We start from the raw sequence: 23214 nt of genomic DNA, 5'->3' as shown, positions 1-23214 counted from the left end.
CATCAGTGCAGGCAGACAAGTGAGGCACGGATACAGCACAACTAAACAGCAACACAATAAACACATGGAGGGAGGGAGAGCTGAGGAAGGGACGAGGGAGAGAAGTAAGAAGAGATAGAGAAGAATGACAGGAGTAATGGGGAGGAGGAGAGGAAAGAGGATGCTGGACGTTGTTGGAAAACTAAACGCTGACCCTGATCGTAATAGACAGAGTAGCTGCATGCCAAAGGTTCATTCATCATTAATATGGCTTTACCCATGTGTCTCCTGGTGACTGGAGGTCCCGTAAAGACAAAACATGACAGAGACGATCAGGTGACAGTGAGGTCACAAACCATCCATCGCTGTCAAGGTATCCTTGAACAGACAGTGACGCACTGTGTGCTCCAAGGTAACGACAAAAAAACTGTCTCACGGCCAGAAACACACCCTCCTGCTGAAACACAGCCGCGCACGAGAGTCAGGGGACGTGAGCAGCTAATAGGCTCCATATCAAATGGCAGACAGGTGCACCAAGACTGCCATGGTGGCGTTTCCCGTAAGACTACGCTGGCACTGTGCTAACAATGGAGCATTTAACTCTCAACAAAGGCATCCTGACAAGACCTGATATAGTTACTGTTCTCATGCGACAGAGGGTGTGAGGACTAAATCCCAATAAACAGAGAGCCAGTCACTGCCTGAATGACCGTACTGACCAGGACACAGAAGAAAGAAGAAGCCTTTGTCCTCGAATAACAGGATGTGTTCAGGTACACGCTGAAATGCTAATGGATCATTTTACATGAGTGCAGCAAATAGAAAGACCTGAAACAGAAGCTGAGGTGCTGCTTTGGCGTTTTCTTTATTATATAATTTTTTCTATTTTTTCATTTCTCACAGCGACCCTGAAACAATGGTGTGAGGCAAACCTCGATGTTTGCTTAACTATTTAAGTGGCTGAGCTTACTCTTACTTTAGAATGAAAAATAATTGTGTGATTTGCAAATTAATTTTGGGTAACACTTTATATTAAGGTACACATATTCGCCATTAACTAGGTGCTTATGAATATAAGTATGCATATAAGTAGCATAATAGCCCTTAATAAGTAATTATTAAGCACGTATTAACACCTTATTCTACATAGCCAGTGGGTTATTTGCCCCTTTACAAGGCCCCAATAACCCACTGGTTATTCACATCATTATTCAGAAACAGCAATGCATTAATTTAGAGCCAATAAGCGATAATTAGGAGGTAATATAAGGAAAAATCTTAATTCATGGTGTAATAGAGGTAGAATAAGGCTATGTAGAATAAGGTGTTAATATGTACTTAATAATTACTAATAAAGGGCTAATATGCTACTTATATGCATATTAGTAAGCACCTAGTTAATGTGTACCTAATTTTGTTGTATTGGTTAAGTAATGAGCTTAAGTATGAGCACCAATGAACACTACATAGAACATTACCTTTTATTTTTATTAATTCTGTTTTTTTGCCATGTATTTTGTGAAGCACTTTGTAACCTTGTTTAGATAAGTGCAATAAACATGAAGTTTAGGCATGTTGTCATTGATGAAACACACTCGACAGCTGTAAGAGCAAAAGTGCTGTGACAACTTTTCCCAGAACACAAACCAACCACCAAATCCTGAGGACAAGGATGACATAACCCAATTAATGTGAGTGACTGTGTAAGTAGCCTGTGTTTTTAATCGCGGGTGATGGGTCGGGTTGTGGGTCATTTGTTAATGGGTGCAGAAGAGTCTGGATTTGACTCTGAGATAAAAGCGGGTAATAGATTGGAAGCAGAACAGAGCTCTGTGGGAGCGGGTTGGTAGAAATGGACCCATGTACTGGTGGCAGAAGGATGATGTTGGGGTATTGCGGGCTCATTGTCCTGAATCGTGAGACAAGATTGTGGACATATGTCCGCTCCCTGTGCCGGTATTGGCTTCGGAAACAGTACATGCAGGAAAAACGGCAGTTGTAAGGCGACTTTATATTTTCAAAGCTATTATTTCACACCAAGTCTAAAATGTTATGATAAGAGAAACTTAACGTAACTTACACCTTAGAGTTTCTTGCTATGACATGTCACACTGTCTACTTTGAAAAATTCTTCATTCTGAACATGAACTGTAGATGAACGTGATCATCAACTAGAATGGGACTCAAGTAGAGACCAGTTCTTCTATGAGTCTTACCCCACCCTCCACCAAGATTCAATAAAATTGGTTCAATCATTTTGGCGTAATCGTGCTAATAAACAAAACATCAATGAGAACATAACCTTCTCAAAACACATTGATATATTGTACACAAATACAAATATCATGTTAGGGTTACCTAAATATACATTTGTATAGTTCTTTGCATTATACTAAACTGTAACAGTGTCTAAAGAATCCAAAATTAGACAGAACAAAGACAGTTTATATGAGACAGGTGACTAAATCCCTCATCCACAGTTTACACAGACAGCAGGACGCTTCTATGTGTGTCACAGGAACACAATTCGGATCTGCTGTCATTTGACCTGCACTGATTTTATTGTCCAGTCTGGACAATGATGTCATTGTTGCTGGGTGAACTCGCCATGCCGGAGGCAAGAACAACAAAAGGTGACATACAGATAGATGCTATGTCCACACAGCAACTTCATGAGCAAAAATCATAAAGCAGAAGCAAAGAATGATACAACAAATGCTGGATTAGCAAACACCAGAGAAATTAACATTCAACACAATCTCTGGGTCACAAAACCCTGAGTCACAAATGTTTTTCCAGTTGGAGTCTTTCAGGAAATAAAGCAGCAGCACCAAGTTGTGCTATCAACTCACATTGATATGAGCAGCATACTGTAACTGAGCAAGAAACTGTCTTTGACTGGAATGCGAGTAGTTTAACAGCCACTGCAGTTCTATAAATATAAAAGCTTTTCATCTGCTGAGAGAGGCTTTTTTAGACAGAGCCTTCGAATAATGAATGAATAGGTGGACGGCGCTAAAAGCTAAATCTGGTTCGTCATTTAAGTGAGAAGAGAAGCCCACAGATGAACAAGAGAATACACTGACAGGTAGAAAGGCATGCGACATTCTCAAAGACCAGGGAAATCCTCAACAATAAGCTGGCTGCTAACATCCCTAAGAGCTTGTATTGTACTACAAACGCTAAACCAGCTATGAAAGGATATAATCCTGAAGGTAAGGGGAGGAAAATCTTTAATACAGCTGATTAAGTCTCCTATTTGATATGAGACTACTGCAATGTCTTGACCTCTACATTTTACAGTAGCTCCACTGCTTCTCATCAAGCCGTTGAGACTTACGAGTCACGGGTCATCTTGGCACCAGTAATGGGTGAATCCGGCACCTCCACCTAAAGGAAAATCTTGCTGTTGAAAGCTTTTGCTCTGATTCTTCAAGTGTCCACTTTCTTCACTGACTGGCAGACTGAGCAGCTGCTCGGCTGGCTGCGGGACTGGCTGTCTGACTTCAGGGAGAGGGGGAAAGTCAACCGACGTTCAGACGGACAGTGATATACATCCGCCCACGCGGGCCAACCTCACTGGTGCCAGGGTTAAAAGTGGAGCAGCTCAGTGGGGGAGGGCTTGGGGTGGGGGGGCCAATGAGTCTTCAGTTGTGGGGGGTCATTGGGGAAGGCAGCCCCCTCCTCAAAGAATGCCTGTCCAAAAATAGATATTCCGACCTGAGCCCATCAACAGCCTGGATTATGTCGGGGATTGTTGAGGCCTTACCAATACAAGGTTTATTCATTCTGAAACAGATGTTACCATTTGTTACCAAAGAAGGAATCATGTCATTGGAAACAAATGATGCCACAGAGACAAATCAGTGATGTCATCCCTCTGAGTTTCAGCCAAACCTTAAAAAATTTATTTAGTTTGACATGTTAACCAAACATATTCCCATCAGTGTGTTCAGAGTGTACAGTTAGGAGAAGCATCCCAGTTTCAAACAGCTCGGAAATGGTCATATCATTTTGGGATGAAAATGTAATCGTGAACTTTCATTCCAACATTTCCGCTCCTGTGAACACAGCTGCCTGTAGGACACATGAAATGAATGATGGCTGAATACCATTTGGCTGCTTCAGTTTCAGGGTCCATTTCAGGGATCGATTTCATGCTGGCTCACTGTCAAACCGTCATGGCTCACTGGGAATCTTGAAGATGTCACAGCAGAGTTGACCGCATTCTAGTACAAGTCGTTATATCAGCAGCAATACCAGCTCTAGCCTGGTTAGTCACTGTTACCTGTTGATTTTCCTGTCCAGTTTTTTAAGTTGGAAATCTATATTTTCAAATGGAATATAACATAATACTGTATATACTCCAATACAACACAACACATACTATCGGCAAAGTCTGATCAAAAGAAGGCCCGTGCCTCACTGGCTCTTTGCGTACACAAACTGTTGTGTAATCTATTCTGGTTTCTTCATATACAGAAGTGCTGTTGATGCTCTGCTTTGTTGTATCTGCTTCTTTGCAGGTAGAACCATATTTTATATTCTATATATTTTGATAAAGTTATGTCATTACCTCTAATTGTCAGAGTAGGAAAATCACAGGTGTAACTACTGTAACATCAACTATGAATATGTTTACATGGACACCATATTCCAGTATTAACCCAATGAGATAATAATCTGAATAAGACACTGCCATGTAAACAGCATTTTCTGATCACCATAAATAAGGTCATACTATAAATAAGCAATAATTGTTTTGTATCATGTAAACATGAATGCAAATTGAATATTCTACTGGCAACTCATGTAAACTCCATACTCAAAATAATGTCTTATTCTAAATAAGGTCGATGACTGTTCTATTCAAGTATCTCAGGAAGCTATGACAGTGTGACAGTGAGCCAGCATAACCAGAAACCTGAATCTGACGGGGTTAATCATTATTATAAACCATACATGTGGATATTCTCCAGTCTGTAATTAGGTTCAAGCCATCAGAAAGAAGGAAATGTGATGTGCATTTTAAATCTGAAATGTAATCATTGCCCTCTAATCATTTATCTTTTAATAAGATTGTAATAAGATTTCATTGGCTTCAAGATAGCCCCTTACAGACATGCAGATCATGTCCTTTGCCGTAATATTATAGCAATTCAATATGCTGATCTCGTCTCCCTGGTCCCTTTTAGGTTAGATGAAATGTCTTTTTTCTAGGTCAGACATTTATCTATCACAGTAAACACAGCACGAGTCTGAACTGAGTGCCATCAGATTAACAGAGAGGCTGCAGCACAGCGGCACAAGGTTAATCATGCAGAATGACAGTAAGAGACAAAGAGAGGGATAAATTCATCACCTCAGCCTCACTCTCTTACTAAGAAAATAACAAACCAATTAAAACAAGTAAAAACACTATAAAAGTTTGAACTAGACTGTTCTAAGGTTTGGAGGACACTACTCTCGAACCAGATCAGTTCTTAAATCTATTTCTCCCCTCTTAAGAACAAGAGGTTCAAGAACTGTTGTGCAGCCACAGAAATAATCTGACCAACCGTCTCTCGCTGCATTTCAACTGCTCATGTATGCCCACTACACAAAGAAATGCCTACAAAACTTCTTTAGCCTACATAGAGCAAGAGAGCTCATAGGAATTAATAGGTGTCCCATTGTAATATCCCTGCTGAATTCCTTCAGAGACAGTAGATACAGCTATGTTGTGTACATCATGTCCTAAAAGGGCTGATGCTTCAAATCAACCCCTCATGCCACCAGAAGTCATCACAAAGATACTTGTCAGTTTCCATGTGCACATAATGGATGCCTTCAACGAGAGATTGTCTAGAGGTTCACCATCACCCCTGTTTGTATTAATTATCTCATGAAAACTACAGAAACATGTTCAACTACAATTACTCCCCTGCTGTTGAATGCTTCTGTCCATCGGTGCATCAGTTAATCTTTGAGTGCAAGTGACAGATGGTGAAACTTTAAGAAATCAGACTTGAGATATCATGTGCAAGTGGCCAATAATGTGTTTTGTGAGGCCACAGAAACCTTGACCTTTGACCACACAAATCTAATTAACTTATCAATGAGTAAGAGTAAGATAACATGTTCACAAGGGGAAAAAAAAGACATTTGACCTCCAAATTCTAATCAGGTCATCCTTTAGTTCAAGTGAATGTTGGTGCCTGACGTAATAAAATTCCTTCAGGGTGTTCTTGATGTATCACATTCACAAGAACATCGGGTCCCAGTTACCCTTTGACCACCAAATTCTAATTAGTTAATCTTTAAGTCCAAAGTACTGTTACTTTAAATTCCCCCCATGCACTCTCAAGATATCGCGTTCTCAAGAATGGGACAGACAAACAGACGACCCAAAAACATAAGACACTCAGCCACTAGCTGTTGCAGGTGCAGAGGCATAAAAAGTGAGATCTAGACGCCTTCATAACATTCCTTTACAACTGATATAAATGTAACCTCCATTAACTGGTGACTCCCAGTCAGTTGTATATATTGTTCAATGTGTGTCATATTTCTTAATGTTCAGCTGAAGAGCTAAGACCTTCAAGAAGCATTTGACATGACAGTATTTAAGTCTTCTCAGCTCTGAGTTACTGTACAGTATTCTGTATATAGCCTGGCTGCACTCAGGATTGATTTGACACCCACTGGATCAATGGAAATGCACATTGGGGGGCCTATGAATCATTCTCCTCTGCCATCATGAAGGACATCTCAATTCCCTTGCTACTGTTAAGAGGAGCAAGGAGTGGACACTGAGAGGCCGTCCTTCGCTGTTTTCTCATGTCTGCTTTGGAGAGACTGAGACACAAGGACGGAAGTGCGGGAAGTGAGGGGAAATTTTAAAAGGTAACTAGAAGAAGCCAATTGAGTCATCTTTACCTGCTGGTGGCTCAGGAGGTGGAGCGGGTTGTCCCTGATATGAATGATATGGGCTGTGCATAGAAACACTGTATAAACCTGTGCATGAATGGGTTGATGGTAAAACTGTTCTGTCCATCGAGACTAGAAAAGATGCTTTAGAAATACAGACCATGTCCCATTTACAGCATCGGTCCGTCTGCACATTTTAAAACTCCCATCTGACAAACAGCCAAATCAGATACAGTATGTCCTTCATCGTATATGACAAAATGTGTCTGTTTAATTCAGTACAGACAGTAAATGAGCTCACAAAGAATAACCCTGCGACCTGCGTTAAACCCATTACTGTCAGCTTGAGCTCACAAAGGGACTCGATGCATTGTTTACGGATCGACATTTAACCTTGAAATGGAAACTACTTCAGGAAATCCTTCTATCGTCCATCCATCATCCATAAATACATCCTTCATCCTTCATCCACAACATAGAGAGGCTGGCTTCTACTTGCCCTGGTGGCCAACATCTGATAGAAGAGATCAATATGTACATTACTGTGTCCAATGATCCATTTTTTATTTTCCATGACTGTGGAAAACTAATACTAACCAATCAATGTTGCAAAGGTCTAAAAGGGAGGGAAATCAATAGTATATGATAAAGACAGACATCATACAGATTAAAAGGATTGGGGGAATATCACATCTCATTAAGGTGAAGGTAGATTTTCTTTTCACACATCCTTCTTTCTAAACAATTTCCTACAAGACATATGTGTGTGTTACCTCAGTTCTACAGAGACACTACATACAACCAAGAAAGATAATGAGGAAGAAATGGAAGAAAACTCAGAGAGTAACAATGAACCACCTCCTTGACTGAACAGAGAAATAGTTTGAGTATCACTTTCTAGTTAATTTCTCACTCCCCCTGCCTCCTCCTGCCCACTCTCAAACACTCTGTCCATTCACCCACCCCTTTTATTTCACTTTATTGCTTTTAGTCATAACTGAAGGTTTCCCCAAAAGGACCCTGCCCACCATCCTGGCTCTAAAGTCCTGTCCCTGGCAGAGCAGGTCTTGATGCTGCTGCTGGTTTTATTCCCCACAACAATTCCACCATTCCCGTTAGGATCATTAAACGCCAGTAAGTTAATTTAAGGTTTGTGCTCATCACAGATAAAGACACATTATCCATTCCCCCTGTTACCTATATATTCTATTTATTATCTCAGTTCCATTTGTTTGTCATACAGGTTTGATAACAGCATCTTAGAAATCAGTGCCAATTGGTTTCAATCTGCTGATTTTTTTACTGCCTAATTTCAGTATCAGGTTCCACAAATGTTTTACTTTACTTTTTTTTTTTTTTCTAAAAACTTCGGTATAGGTCATACTACAACCTAGCCCACCCCCCACCCCACTAATTTTTCATCTTGTGTTATTTAATAATGGTTTGAAAGAAGAGGCCAATATGGTTCTCTTGTTTAAAGGTTCCCAAAGTTATTAATCCCTCCAGTATCTCCTTCTTGTGCATCCTAAACCCTCTCATCCGGATTTCTCTCTCCTTCATTCCCCCTAATTCTTTGCCTCTCTCTCTCTCCTGCTCGCTCTCTCTCTATCTCATTCATTCACTGCCTCTCCTCTCCTCAGCTCACCTCTCCTGCATTGATGTGGTCTCTATGGTGATGTGCTTTTCATTCCATTGAGAGAGGGACGGGCAAATGGCCTGACAGGATGAGGGGGGCAAGGAGCAACCACTGAATGTGTGTGTGTGTGTGTGTGTGTGTGTGTGTGTGTGTGTGTGTGTGTGTCTTTACAGCCTTCCACACAGCACTGATGCGGGCAGGAAATTGAAGGCAACACAGATAAACCTGTAGTACAGTGAACAGGTGTCTCCTTCTGTCACATGGACATGGTTAGTGTGTTAACATGAAAACATACAAGCACAGTTGAATGTTCAAGACAATCCCCTGACTTCTACAATTTCACAAGAAGCTTTTCTCCACAACACACATATGACAAGAAATGATGAAGATGAAGCTGTGACAACGTACATCTAAGAAGACATGGTCCTGATATACATGGTGCAGAAAAGGTTTGAGTAATGTTGTGTATCATTAACATGGTGTGTGCGTGTGTAGGGGGGGCATGTCTCTCTATAGTTATGAGGGCCAATTTTGGTTCTATACCATCATTGTGAGGACATTTTGATGTTGTGAGGACATTTTGGCTGGTACTCACATATTAAATTGTCTTTTTGAGGGTTAAAATTGATTTTAGGGTTAGAATTAGGTTTAGGTAAAGGTTAGGCATTTAGTTGTGATGGTTAAGGTTAGGGCTAGGGAATGCATTATGTCAATGAGTGTCCTCACAACTATAGAGAGACATGCGTGTGTGTGTGTGGGTGTGTGTCTGCGGGCAAGTGTGTATACGAAAAACATTAAAACAGATCAGCCAGCATCATCTGCTGAGTTGGCTAAAATATGTGCAATATGAATTCCAAACATAAGCAGTGTTTGGTAGCGGTGCTGTGTTTTCTATATAAGCACCACAAGTCCCATCTATCAAACTCCAGTGTGGTTACATGTGGACACATGAGAGAGTTGTGTGTGAAAGAGAGTTAGAAGGAGACTTCATGGAAGAATTTCCTGTCTACAATATGAACAATGAGCACATTTTCTATGATGTGAAAACAATAGGAATTCAACTGAAGGAGGCCTGAATGAGATGCTTAATTATCTTATAAGGAGGTTTTGGCACACAACTGCATGGTCCAAGCCTGGATCAGTTGCTGGCAGACTGCACTGCCAAGCCTGTCCCGGCTGGGTTGTCATGACCGAACCGAGAAAGGAGGTGTTGGGTGTTTTTTTATTTTTTTATGGGCACTAGTAAAGTGCCCATTCTAAACCTGCCTGTTTGTCCTGTTCTCTTGTCCTGTGTTAAAGCTCTGGAGCTACTTCAGAAGTATCCCTTATCATTAGTGAGTCCTCCTCCAACAGTTCTACAATATACTTTCACTTTTTATTGTTTGTGTGCTGGATGCTGTGTTCAGAGCTTTTTATAAAGGTGCAGAATGAAGTTAGAAAATTTTACGGCATCATTTACAACATGTTTTAGCCTAAATGTCCTCTGAAAGCGTCCTTCAAGGTGCGTTCACAGACACTTGGGCACATACACATACTCACATGTCGTATGGCTGTGTCCACTAGCATCTGCACTTCTGGTATAGGACATTTAGGCTTAAAACATGGTGTATATGACCTTGTATGGAGGCATGTGTGAATTTTCATTTTTCTGTGAACTATTCCTTTAAGCAATCGCTACAATATTTGGTTAAAAACTTGTCAAAATAAGAGGTCTGTGATTCAGTTATATATAAAGCATTGCAGAAAAAAAAAACACAACCACAATAAAGATTGATTGCCAAACAGGAAGTGATTCTGTGAATATTGTTGTGATGACGGAGATCAGCACCTGTAGTCAGTACGTCTCAGTGAATATGGTAAAATAAAAAATAATCAAATTATCCAAACTATCTGGCTGCGATTTAGACCCACAGTTGGACTGAGTTGCCGACCACTGCTGTAGTTTATCAGAGGACGTAGAAGAGGACAAGTTCAAGTCGGTCCACAGACTGAAGGCTAGCTTCCCTTCCCCCACTGATTGCTACTGAACACTGGTTGCCTGTTTATTCAATTTCTATTAGTATTGAACGTTGTTGAATAAGCAGGTAGATGAGTAACAAGGAGCAAAGAACAGTCCAGTTCATGAAAAGGTAAAGGACAGAGAGACAGAGCCTGGATGGGATGACGTGACCTGAGAGGGAGGAAGAATGTGGCTTAAACTCATTTAATTTCATTACTGTATCTCACAACACCAACTCAACTGAATTAGATTTCAGGCTTCATTTTCTTCACTACTCGCCTCTTCACCTGTTTACCCTGCCCCCCCCCTGTAGGCTTCAATGGTAGCTGTAAAAACACTGAGCATGACATCTGGCTGTGGTCCACTTGAGCTCATGTCTGTTACAATGAATTCCAAAAGCAATATGATTAGTTGCAGAAAACGTGTATTGAATGTCCATAGAAACCTTTGCTGCAGCCCCTCTCCGCTGTCGATACATATGTTCTGTTCCAATTTGCTTTGAGTTTTGCCCAAATATAGCTAAATCCATTGCTTCTGACAGGAGCTCTGGTGGGTGATGCAACATGAGAGCAGCGTATTTAGCTGTATTTTGGTGTTTGGAACATACTGAGCATAATCAAACACTGAGTCAGGAATAAGAAATGCCTCAAATCCCTTGCTCTGTTTCTTCAGCCTTTAATTATCTACAAGTTTGTTGAATACATAAGCTTTCTCACCAGGCCTGCGGCAAACAACATGTTTGCGTCACAGACAGTTGCTTATGTGGTAGCTGTCTGGTACAACTAGTCTTTTAGAGTGAGCCACTGACCAGCCAATGACTGAGTGCCCTGCTCAAGGGCAGTGACATTTTAAATGCACAGAGAAGCAAATGTTCATGCCAAAAAATTCCCTCTTGAGGCTGCACCAGTCAATATTTTTGATACAAACGGATCAAATGAATGTGAAAGGGGTCACTTGTACTGAAAACCCTACAATTTTCTTCCCCATCGCTAATACAGCGCTGCGTGTCATCAAGGTCCATCAGAGGAGGACAAGGGCACATGCTTGTGTTTGCACTCACACGCGCAGCTTTTAAAATCTTCCCTCAAGCAGCCTTTGACAAAAATAAGCGTCCAGTTTTCCACTGACTGACTCCGTGGTCGTGTTGAAAGAGGAGAGACATGTGGAGAAAAGGTTTTGTTTGGGCCGACCCTACACGCTCTCTGCCTCCTCTGCAGCCGGGTTTGTGCTGAGCCTGTGGAATTCCACTCACACAGGGGTCCGTTTGTGAGTGTGTGGGTGTTTCATTTAGGACTTTAACGGAGCAGTTTCCTGGGTTTTCAAGTGCCTGCAACCTCTGTGTTTTGTTACAACGGACTGCTGCCAGACTTCCACCATGCCATGACAAGGCTGTGCAGGCTGATGGCATCTACCGACATGGAAGATGGTGAACAACAAAATGACTAAACATGCAAGCCTGCATTTGACAATCAAAGACATGGAAATATCACTAATCTGGAAAATGGTACAGCACATTCTCACTGAATAAACAAATATAAATGTGAAAATAGAGGTCCAACGTTTTTTTTCTCAAGCAATTTTAGTGAAGAAATAAACTTATTAGTAAATGTAATAATTGGACAGATGGTGGTATCAGAGTAAATGTTTTTGCACCTCCTGTTAGGATGGTGTAAATTAGTTCATTGTTTTAAGTCACTTGTGAGATTTGATGAGATATTTGGTGTTATTTGTCAGAGATGCAATAAGCTCTAGATTAAATTGCATTTGCATTGAAAATAAGTTGTGAAGACCGCACACATTTTAAGGTAATATGGCAACAGTTGTTAGCAACATGTTTCTGGTCATTTGGTGAATGCAAGTGCAATATTCTCTCTCTTGTAGCTCAGTTTTTGGTCTCCACCATCTCCTGAGCTGTCTCTTTTGCTGCTAAATGGTCCACTTTTTTCACCAGCCTGTCGAGAGAGTGACTCAAGACAGGAAAGTGTGGAGGGCTGGACAACTAAACAAAGCTGAGAGTCTCTGTAAAGCTCTATAAAGCCGAGTGGAGCTGCAGATTCAGGCCACAACTCTCAGCAGATTCAGCGTATTAACAGACTGCTTTCACACTGCCGTCATCAGGTAATCATTCAAATCAATCATTGTTTTCACAACTGTTATTGTGTCATCATACTTACATGAGCTGATCAGCACTAAGCACAAAATACAGTTAAAACTGACAAAAAAGGCAATTGTTATTAATAATAAAAAATAGTAAATAAAGATCTTATACATTTTAGATAAAATGAATGAAAAATCACAGATTCTCAAAGGCCCTGACTCTCTGCACCAACTTTATCCATCAAAAAGTTGCCGAGATAACCCTGAATTTTATGGGCACCATGTTTATCTGTTCAAAATCTAATAGACCTTCAGTGAGCAGTTGTGGAGTTACTTCCCACCCAGCAGCCACTCACAGGTACACACTGAATTACATGATCATTATTTCTAGGTTAGAGGAGGCATTAAATAAGGCCTGAGCTCCACTGGTGCGATGCAGACAGTGTTACAGTCTCTATCCTGGACTCCCTTATAGGGCCTCAGCAGCTCATCCTGACCATGATATTAATAAGCCTCAGAGACACTGGTCAGATCACAGAGCTCTGGATCCAGCCTGCTGCTGTGGTGTGGTGGGAAAGACAAGAGTGCAAGCACAAAGACCGCTAATAAGCTGATTGATGGTGGAAAGGCACAGAGAAATCCAGCCTGCAGAGAGGAGAGGAAGCCACTTCACCATTTACACGTTGGGCTTGTAGCTGACAGGTTTTTTTAACAGGCTGCAAAGCAGTCAGTGGTGGAAGTCCTCTTGAATCATCTTGTTGGTCCTTTCATAATACAGCTGACAGTTTCGTGATTTTCATTTCATTCAACGTTGCACTTCATTCAAAAGTGCAACGCAAACACTATTATCATCATATAAGCAGCTCAGACGTTTTAGATGCTGATATGTAAGCAGAGGGAATATCTTCTCTTGCATTAAATCTAATGCAGCTTGCAGACATGCACTGAACTCCAGATTATCTACATACATTCTCCGGAGTTTCCCTTGTTAGCCCCTCGCTGGAGAACGTCCAAAAGAGCCAATATCAGAACACAGCAGGAGATAATCGGGAGGATTCACCGAGAGCAAGTAGCTTTAAGACGTTTCTAATGCGACAGACACAAACAACTAAATGAATAAAAATATAGATAAATATAAATAACACTAAAATGTTTTAGTGCTAAAAAATAAAAACACGTGATCTCCGCAGCAGAATGAATGCGTTGTGTCCTGCCTACTGCCTGCTGTGCCACCTGCTGAGATTTCCCTGTTGTGAAAGTGTTTGCCTGGAGGATCTCCTGCTGCGTTCCTCCTATGTAAATGGCAAACTCCAGAGAAAGTCCAAACCCATTTTTACAGGCATTCTATAGAGCTCATGTCTGAAAACGGCTTCAGTTAATTATGGCAACATCACAGAGTTGTTGTTGCAAAAAGGCAAAAAAAAAAAAAAGGTGAGAAGCAGATTCCTCCAAACTCCGTACCCACTGCGGTTAATGGTGGTTTGATTGGGACCAGATGAGATGGGGAGCCGAGACAGTCTGAACCCAACATATAAATCACCTGGGGAGACATTAAACTTATTGGTGCACTGTAAGCGTGTGTGTGTGTGTGTTCACATATCTTGTTTCACATTCCTTTATGAAGCCTTGACAGGCGGTGGAAAAAATGTGTGCACACACTGTAGCATAATCCACCCATGTGGCAAGATGCAAGAACTACTGAAACTCCACCGCAGTGGAAAATAACACGACTGTAGCCATCAGTTCACGGGAAATTCATGAGACAACAAATGAATTCCTTTTTACTTTTCTGTCCTCCTCCTCTTCAGCTGATCCCAGTGAGCCTGTGAGGCGCAGGATGGAAAAGCCACAGCAGTGACTGTAGCCGAAACAAAATATACAAGCTTGCCACACATCAAACTACTCAGGAAGGGTTTTACTCTTTATAGAAGCCAATCCCATTAATCACCACCACATTCTCATTCTGGAAGAAACTAGTAGTACATAAAAAAAACAGCTTGAAAGGACTTAATAAAATGAAACTGCCTTCTTTTGTGCAGAAATCTGAGATCCAGGCCACCACGAACATCTAATCAGAAAGGTAGTGCCATACCATGCTGCTGATGAACCCTGAGGTGAAAACACAAACTGTTAAAAATCTAATCTGGCTCCAATGAATATTTAAAAATCTACTGTTGGCAGAGAAAGCCACCTTATCATACTGAAGCACTGATAACAGAGCATTGACATGAATTGGTGTTTTTTTATAGTATGGGATTAGAGTGAAAAGAATGTTACATAAGCTGCGATACAGGCTGAATCCTCCATGTTGGGTAATGGCAGATATACTAGTGAGAATGACAGTCAAAGAAACAAAATTATCTGTGAAACTGCAGCGGTGGCAATAACCTTGCCCGTCCCCCTGGACAGCATTCTGAGGCTTCATTAAACTCCTTAATAATACTATGCTCTTTTCTGGTAGCTGGTATGTACTTCTTCTGCTTGTGTTTCTAAGTATATGCAAACAGCAGATAGGAGTGAAAGTGTAGTGGCAGCTCATACTGTATGAGCGGCTGGTGTTTCAACAGCGGTCTTTACTCAGCATGGAATTTCACTAAGACAACAGGAGCTCAGCACAAGCATCAGCAAAAGAAACAAAGAGCCCTGATGAAGCTGGCAGCTCCCCTCCTCTCACTCGGCTCTCCTTTCTCATGAGGATGTCTTCTATTAGTACACTCTTTTAATAAATCCTTAATATTAATATTTAAGTTTGTTTGCACAAACCATTCAATCATGAATTTAAAAAGGGAAATAGTACACCTCAGCTGTGCTTTTTCGAAACAATAATTTGACTGCTGACAATTAACTTCATCTCTATCAATACAATCAGACAATGATGATTGAACAAACTGTGATGAAATTACAGTTTTATTCAGTGTTTTCCATTTATTACCTCGACTGTGTTGGCCCATCAAGTCTAATTGTCCTGACACAGTTCCATAATGATCCCAATTTTGTTTCTCTGCTTCCCAACAATTAAAAGTTGTGTGCTTATATGCATCATCAGTCTATATAATTAAATTAATGAGGAATTATTTCTGGTGTTCCTTTTGTACTCTAGTACATAAATATCACATAAATCTGAAGAACTTAATTCATGGTTACTGAATCAGTAACTAAGAACCTTCACCGTGTGTGTGTGTGTGTGTGTGTGTGTGTGTGCACTGTAAAACCTAACAGTACATCTTAATAAATGAAGTAAGTTACAGTAACTTAATTTACAAAAAAAGTTGAGGCCACTGTTTATCAATAATTTAACATAACTCAAAAGTAAATAATTGAAGTAATAACTTAGTTACTTTGAGTGCGATTACATTTTTAGATCATTTTGAGTACTGGTGACATAATTCAATTTGTTTCATTGACTAGTCTTCTTTAAGTTGATTTTATACTATTAAAAAAAATGCAATTCCCATGTGCTGCTATTTTCCTATATCTTAGGATTTTAAATTGTATTTTTGTTCTTGTTTATAAATCATCATATTGTGCATAAGTATGCATCCAGATCATCTTTAATAATCCTCCAAAGTGGAACCTTAGTATGGTTGTTTGTTACATTACGTACAAGCAGGTATTTTTGCAACTTGATTGACAGAAAATGAATTGCCAACTAATATGATACATGATTCATTGTGTAGCATATGTACATTTGAAAGTATAAATGACAATTGTTTCATATATTCAGCTTCTATGAGAATATATTGTTTTATTGTTCCTTGTCTTATAAATCTTTTAATATTTTTGAGTGTTGAAGGATGGGGCAACTACATCACTGTGGGCTGAACTTCTGTTCATGATTTCCAAACGATTTTCCAGCCCAAATCATTGTCATATTTTATAGTCCGGACCATATTTCCTGCGTGTCACGGCTGCCTGGTTCCTAGTATTTCCTCGAATAAAAGCAGGGCTCTATACGCAAGTAAACGTCAAGACTCCACGTTATTACTCCGTGCATCTTCCGCTCCTGCAACAATAAAACCTTGTTAATGTAAATTAATCGATTCAGTCAACAGAAACGCGAGGGTGCTTTTACTCTGAAACGGGCACAGGAAGAATTGATTGCTTTAACCGGAAGACACGGCGCTGAGGTGAAGCGGCTCTCCGGCCAATCCACACCAGTAACATAGACAGCGAGGCCCGGGAGTAAACTGTGTCATATATTTAGAAAAGCTATTTCAGCGTTTACAGACTCATTCAACTTTATGCGCCAACGTCACGTAAGTCTGCTCACAACCGGTAACCTGCCGTTCACCTGCTGTCGCACACGGTACCGAGGGAGGCGTAGGGCGGGACCAGCTCAAACCGGTCAGCACCAAGTTTGCACTCGGACCGGAGTGATGAAAAAGATCGGCGCGAAGAGTTTTTTGCTGGACAAACTTCCCTACTGACCGAGAACCCCGCGACGATACGTCTTCCACGCAAGGTAACGTTGTCTTTTATTGCTGCTTTTCATGCTTTGGTTTTTGAAATATACAAGAAAAATGTCTGACCGCTGAAACTTGCTAAGGAGTTCGGTTAAACGGCGCTAGCTTGAAGCGCGCCCAATCCCGCTTCTGAAAAACATTCAAAAGTTAACGGTCCAACGTCGTGTAGTTTAAATTGGCCGGTGTTGGATTAACATTAGTTTGTGAAAGTGTTCGGTCAAGCTCCAGTTATAGTTCGGGTTCGGTAACGTTAAGGTAATAACTGTTCAACTATTTTAAAAGCACAGAATGAAAGAGAGAATGGTGGTGGAAACATGTTAGCTTGGCATGGTGCTTTCAGGCCCCACCCTGTTAACGGTCATTGTGGAAAAGTGGCAGGTGTGTGAAGACTCAAACCAAACTCAAAGTTTCTGCCGAGACTTTGAGTTCTACTTTCTAAAGTCAGTTGTTTTAAGGAGAGCAAACCATGTGGAAATGTAAATTGTGTGATTTTTCTACTGCCCTACAAATACAGTTATTGAGACATTACAGACTGTATCATGGCCAGTATTCCACAATTTCCCCTTTACCATGCCTGTTTAACAACTGTTTGTGTATACAAAGTTAAATGGAAGAGCAGCAGAAAAGTGTGCAGCCAATTTACAGATCATTGTGGTTGCTCTATTCAGCTAGTAAAAAACAAGGAGCCTTCACCTGAATTAACTATTTGTGTTTTGTGTTGCAGGTCTTCCTAATACAGAGTAAATGGATCCGAATGCTGTCCTCAAAGTAAGGGTCATCCTAGATGATGTCAACGCTGAAAGGCTTATTTTGCCCTCTCGTCCTGAGACTGTAAATGCCCTTATATTGGAGGTGAAAAACAAGTTGAACTTGGCCTATGACTTTCGCCTTCAGTTCCAAGACCCAGAGTTTGACAATGCTCTCTGTAATTTAGTTAACGTAGAGGACCTTCCGTCCAAGGCCACCATTAAGATAGTTAGATTTGTTGATTTAGATCTTAGTTCAACCAGCACAGATGACACAGTGTTCCTGTCTGATAACACAGATTCACCAGAGCGTCTTTGTCGATGGCCAGAGATATTTGTTGTTCCAACATTCTCATATGAGGTGGAGTATGCTCTAAGAGAGGGCAACCTTGCATATGTTCAGGAGGAAAAAACTATCAGGTTGATCAGGGATCAAAAACACAACATATTAGATGTAATGGCTGCTGAAATATATAAACATAAAGCATATCCTAGTACCAAAGAGATAGTCAAAGCTGCTGAGGCTCTGGTGAGCAAACACCCCTGTCTGACAGAAAAGGGTTCCAAAACGGGGTACGAGGGTTGGAAGAACAGTTTGCGCTTCAAAATGGGCAACTACAGGACAAAACTGAGCAAGGCTGGCATAAAGGATGTGGCCGTGAATGCAGGAAAGCGCAGCAGGACCAATCCAGAGGGTGCAGCATCCAGGGCAAACATCAAAAGACCCAAAAGAGGGGAAGTCAACTTCCTTCCTAATTATCCACTGGGAGAAACTAAGGACACATTGGAGACCATGAGGCTTGAGATGGTGGAGCAGTTCAAGAGGACATCAATTGAAAGAGACGCGGTTCTTATCCACCAACTCATGCAGCGTACCTTTGCACTAAGGCGCGAAGAAATTGTGAATTCAGGTCCTCCCATTGCTGAACTAAAAGACAGATGGCCTGCACTCTTTTCTGAACCCCAAGTGAGTAAACAATTCATTGACAAAACACTACTTGACCTGGAAAAATTTGCTTGAATTGTTTAATATAATGTCTATTTGTCTGTCCTATGCTGTTGTTTCCCATGCAGCTCTACACTGAATTCCACAGGATCACCAATCAAAATCTGCCACATTCCTTCTATGCTGCCCTTGACAAGTACACACCACTGCTGCTAAAGCTCTACAGAAAGAAGAAGGCTGGAAGTGTTGCCAAGAAGATGGAAGAGGTTATAATGGCATATAATGATCAGGTAAAATATTTTTTGTGTATTACATAATGTTAAATGTGAACAGGATGCCCCAACATCCATCTATGCATAACCTGTGTATGTTGGTTCAACAGGACAAGAACAACATCACTGCAGCTCGAACGGCAGCCCTGGCCGGCCTACCACTCTACTTAAAGGAGGATTCATCAGAGGTCTTCAAAACTTGCAAGGTATGTTTGCATTCTTTTCCATCTCCACAGCTTTTTCACCAAAACCTCATTATCTACTCACCACTATGCCGATGGAGTGATGGGTGAAGTGTTGGAGTCCAGAAAACACTAGGAGTTTCAGGGGCAAACAGCGTTGCAGCTAAATCCAACACAATTGAAGTAAATAGTGATCAATCCTTCAAATGTAAAAAAAAAAAAAACTGCAAAAAACCTTAACATACCTCCATACTGTGCGTGTGGTGTCATCCAAGTGTCCATAAGCCTGTACATTCAAATTTGATTTGAAATGGCGTCATTTAATCCATGTTGTTATTCTAAATCTCCACGATATCGTCTTCTGGAACCGTGTTCATGTTTGCACGCACACAAACTAACAGCCAAAGGGTACACGCAGGGTGCGCTTTAGCATCGCTACTTCCGGAAGCAAACATTTAGGCTACAAAACAAGGTATAAGTGACACCGTCTCGACTTCAATTGAAATGTCCGGGCTTCCGAACACTTGGATGACCCCACAGGAGCATTATGGAGGCATTTTCAGTTTTTGTTCTGTTTGAGTTACTTCAATTGTATTGGATTTGGCTGCAACGCTGTTTACCCCTAAAACTCAAGGTTTTTGTTGGACTCAACTCTTCACCCACCCTGCCATCAGCATAGTGGTGAGTAGATAATGAGTGAATTTTAACTTAACAATATTATAATATCTATTTCCCAATTTTTCTTTTTCTTTGTTAAGTCATGAAATATATTATGCCAGCCAGTGTATGCAGGAGGAAGGGTCCAGGTAACAGAAATCGTTAAAAATTTGCTTAAAAATCTGATGTCATCAAGTACAGACTAATTTAACAGATTATCTGCTCCCAAGTTTGGGATACAAATTTATAAAATAAGATTTGGCTCCTTACTCATCCCTTCTCATCTCTGTGGATGGTGTATTTTTGTGCTTCTCTAATTCACAAATGTCAAAGTGGTTACGTCTTGAAAATGTATCTGTAACTAATGACTTAATCAGCTATTTTGAGCAAAATATAAGCGACAAATGTATACCCAATCCAGAACTCTGCCCTCACTATATGAACAACTCAAAGGTAATGATCCACCTAAAAAATCTTGCACTCATGGAAGGTATTGGTGCACCACATAGAAGAACTAATGAATTAACCTTTTTCACAGCAATCATGTTATGGTTTGTAAAAGTACACCCAACCACAATGTAAATGTATTCCTTTTTCAGGATGAGTTGGAGGCAACCCAGGAGGGAGCAGTGGCTCTGGTGGCAGTGGTGGATGAAGCGGAGGTGCCTGCAGGAGTTCCCTTTGAAACTCACCATGTGTCGATCGTCCTTGAAGATCAGGTTGTAATGTCTCACAGATCTTGGACTGATTCACTCGTCATTTTGTTTGGACTGATCTATGCTCTACATTTGAGCTATCCTGAGAAGCTGAGTGGCTTCTTTGAGTTCATCCAGGTTGTCCTGTTAAATCTTGATGATGGGAGAAAGCAGCTCAAGCCTAAGTTACAGTCCTTGAGAAATGAGCTGGAGTAGGTTGTCAGTAGCTTTTACTGTTGAATGTCAGCATCGTTTTTTGCTTGCATGCCAAATACTGGTAGCTAATGACATGTATATACAGTAAACTACGGCACCTCTGATTTGTGTGTTAAAATAGGTGCTATTCTTGGTTCGCTTCTGTGGTGTTCTCATTTCTCTTCTTTACCACATGGCAATATGTTTAATTTTTATTTATATGCTTTTTGTATGAGCCTGATTTTCATTGTTATGTCCAGCATATGAATGTAAATGTATACAACATTTAATTCAACAGCTTTATTGTAAAACAATATTGGCACAGAAACCAAGGGTATCCAAATGTTTTCTTTTGTCAGCCACTGACACTTTGGGTGAACTATACCTTTAAACTGTTAACTTGAAATATGCCCTGCTTTATGTTATACAGTTGATAGTTAGTGCATAAGAAAGTGCTAAGTCTGCTTTAGCCTTTAAGGTTGCATATGTGAAAAATCTTCGAATTTCAGCAGCTGGTTGCACTGAGATGTGAACAAAAAATAAATTGCTGAAGCTGAGTCATGTGGGTGTTTTCTTTTTGAGTTAATAGAGCTGAACGGTTTAAGGCAATCAGTTTCATCAAATGAACTGAGTAGCCATAATAAAGTTTTAAGTTATCACAACTACAATGTAATAATTGTCTTAAATGGAAGACAACTAAGTAAATTTAACTTAAGTGGTAACATTTGTAAAAAGGAGGTTAATTTAAGTTAGTTTTACTTAATTCGCTAACATTCTGTCAACACATTGTAAATAATTTTGGGTAAATACTGCATATGAGTATCAAATACTGAATTGAATTAAGTTCAGGTAAGTTATAGGGATTGGCAATATTAACTTTATTTACCCAAGTTGCCTCATCAATAACTATTTGAGTTACTTTTGCTTAAATCAAATCATTGGTAAACCTTAAATTGTTTGAGTTAATCAACTTAAATGGTTCAAGGCAATCGGTTTCAGCAAACGGATTGAGTTGACCTAACTTGTCAGGTTTTACAGTGTGTGTGTGTGTGTGTGTGTGTACAGCATGTATTACAGATATACAGAGCTGCGGCTCGAAGCCTGGACCTGCATACTTATTAAGAGATTTCTTTCAGTCTCCACCACACAAATACACACAGAGAGATATGAACACATTCGTAACTGCTAACAGAGCGCTAAAAGAATTGGCCGTGTTTTCTGTGTGAAACAATAGCTACGACCCATCTGTTGGTGTGGGCGTGAGAAAGACACAGAAAACTGAGAGAAGCGACTCAGAGGTGAGGCGTGAGAAGAGGAGAGGATGATGTAGGAACAAGATAGGGATGAATGAAAACAGAGAGCGAATGAGAGGGAGACAAAGAAAGAAGTGAAAGACAGAACAACCAATGTATTTATTGATGTATTTATCGTTGTCAAGGATCTGAAATATCCGCTTTTAACATTCTCACTGTGTGAAAATCTGCATCGGCACAGAACGTGTCACACTTCATATAAAGGTTGGAGAAAGCACAGTGGAAGAGTTACAGAAAGGTGTCAGAGCTAAAAAAAATTAAGTTAATTCACACAACAATTTAAGAGAAGCGCTAAAGCCCTGTTTCTGTTTTAACAAAAATATTTTGAATTCATAACATTAGAAATCTGAACATAATACAAAAGTTAACATATTTAATGGCTTGCTTCAAATGTCCTTCACAGTTTGACAAGAATACAAATGGAAAATACAAATTCAGCAATTCGGGGGAGGTGGAGAGGAATGCAAAGGGGTAGAAAGGGAGCAAGGAGTGAAGAGAGAAAGAGAGGGAGAGAGAGTGAGAGAGAGAAATAAGAGAGAGGGATAGATAAGCTCCTCAGTCAAAGTGAAGCCCTTCTCTTTATCTTGAGCTGATAGCAGCAGACCTGACTCTCACAGTAGGAGTAGGACAGACACAGCTCCAGGTTTCACACAAACACGCACAAATATTGTGTGCAACATATTATCTCACATTTGTGGAGCTGAAACTATTCGTTCAGTTTATCAACTTAAAAATAAAAGGGGTTAATTAACAAAAGCCATTTTTCAAGCAAAGATTCATGTTCATAGTCACACATGCAATATGCAGTTGTATGGGACACACAGGCTTGAAACCTTGAAACATTTTTGATATTTTTGAACCACTGCACAGCACGGATACTGTTCTAGTCAAGGTCAACAATGACTGGCCATTGATGCTTCTATGCCTTTGACACAGCAGATTGCAGTGTCTTCATCAGCCATCTGAAAAACGAGGTCCCACAGGGGTCTATTCTCACTTTGATTTACTTTATATAGTACATGCTATACCCTAATACAAGGCATGCAAAGATATAATATTGATTTTAATTGTTATGCAGAGGACATGTAGCAAAATATAGTAAAATAACCTGGCCCCAGCACGAGC

At 40.4% G+C, this 23214-nt stretch overlaps 2 protein-coding genes across 8 annotated transcripts in view; one reads left to right on the top strand and one right to left on the bottom strand.

The window, feature by feature from the left end:
- enah (ENAH actin regulator) overlaps nucleotides 1-23214 on the bottom strand; it is a 123311-nt gene that overhangs the window by 82573 nt on the left and 17524 nt on the right. The window contains exon 1 of one of the 6 annotated variants that reach the window (XM_069514603.1): nucleotides 3320-3544. The exons of 1 other annotated variant lie outside the window; for it this stretch is intronic. In XM_069514603.1, the coding sequence (XP_069370704.1) occupies nucleotides 3320-3333 (14 nt within the window). In that variant the 5' untranslated portion in view covers nucleotides 3334-3544. Of the gene's footprint in view, nucleotides 1-3319; nucleotides 3545-23214 lie in introns of those variants that run through there. 4 more of the 6 variants (XM_020091715.2, XM_069514609.1, XM_069514610.1 and 1 more) reach the window with 4 other exon arrangements.
- LOC138405603 (uncharacterized) lies at nucleotides 15824-21333 on the top strand. 2 transcript variants are annotated; one of them, XM_069515268.1, is made up of 5 exons: nucleotides 16523-17082; nucleotides 17808-18796; nucleotides 18904-19065; nucleotides 19158-19253; nucleotides 20486-21333. In XM_069515268.1, exons 2-5 carry the CDS (start codon nucleotides 17828-17830, stop codon nucleotides 20795-20797), a joined length of 1539 nt encoding a protein of 512 aa, XP_069371369.1. In that variant the 5' UTR covers nucleotides 16523-17082; nucleotides 17808-17827; the 3' UTR covers nucleotides 20798-21333. The 2 variants fall into 2 exon arrangements, with proteins under 2 accessions (XP_069371370.1, XP_069371369.1); XM_069515269.1 differs by having other exon boundaries at nucleotides 15824-18796.

The sequence above is a fragment of the Paralichthys olivaceus genome, chromosome 19, assembly GCF_024713975.1.
Source record: "Paralichthys olivaceus isolate ysfri-2021 chromosome 19, ASM2471397v2, whole genome shotgun sequence".
Taxonomy (NCBI): domain Eukaryota; kingdom Metazoa; phylum Chordata; class Actinopteri; order Pleuronectiformes; family Paralichthyidae; genus Paralichthys; species Paralichthys olivaceus.
Note: the sequence above shows the minus strand (reverse complement) of the source record. Positions and strands in the feature narration are given on the sequence as shown.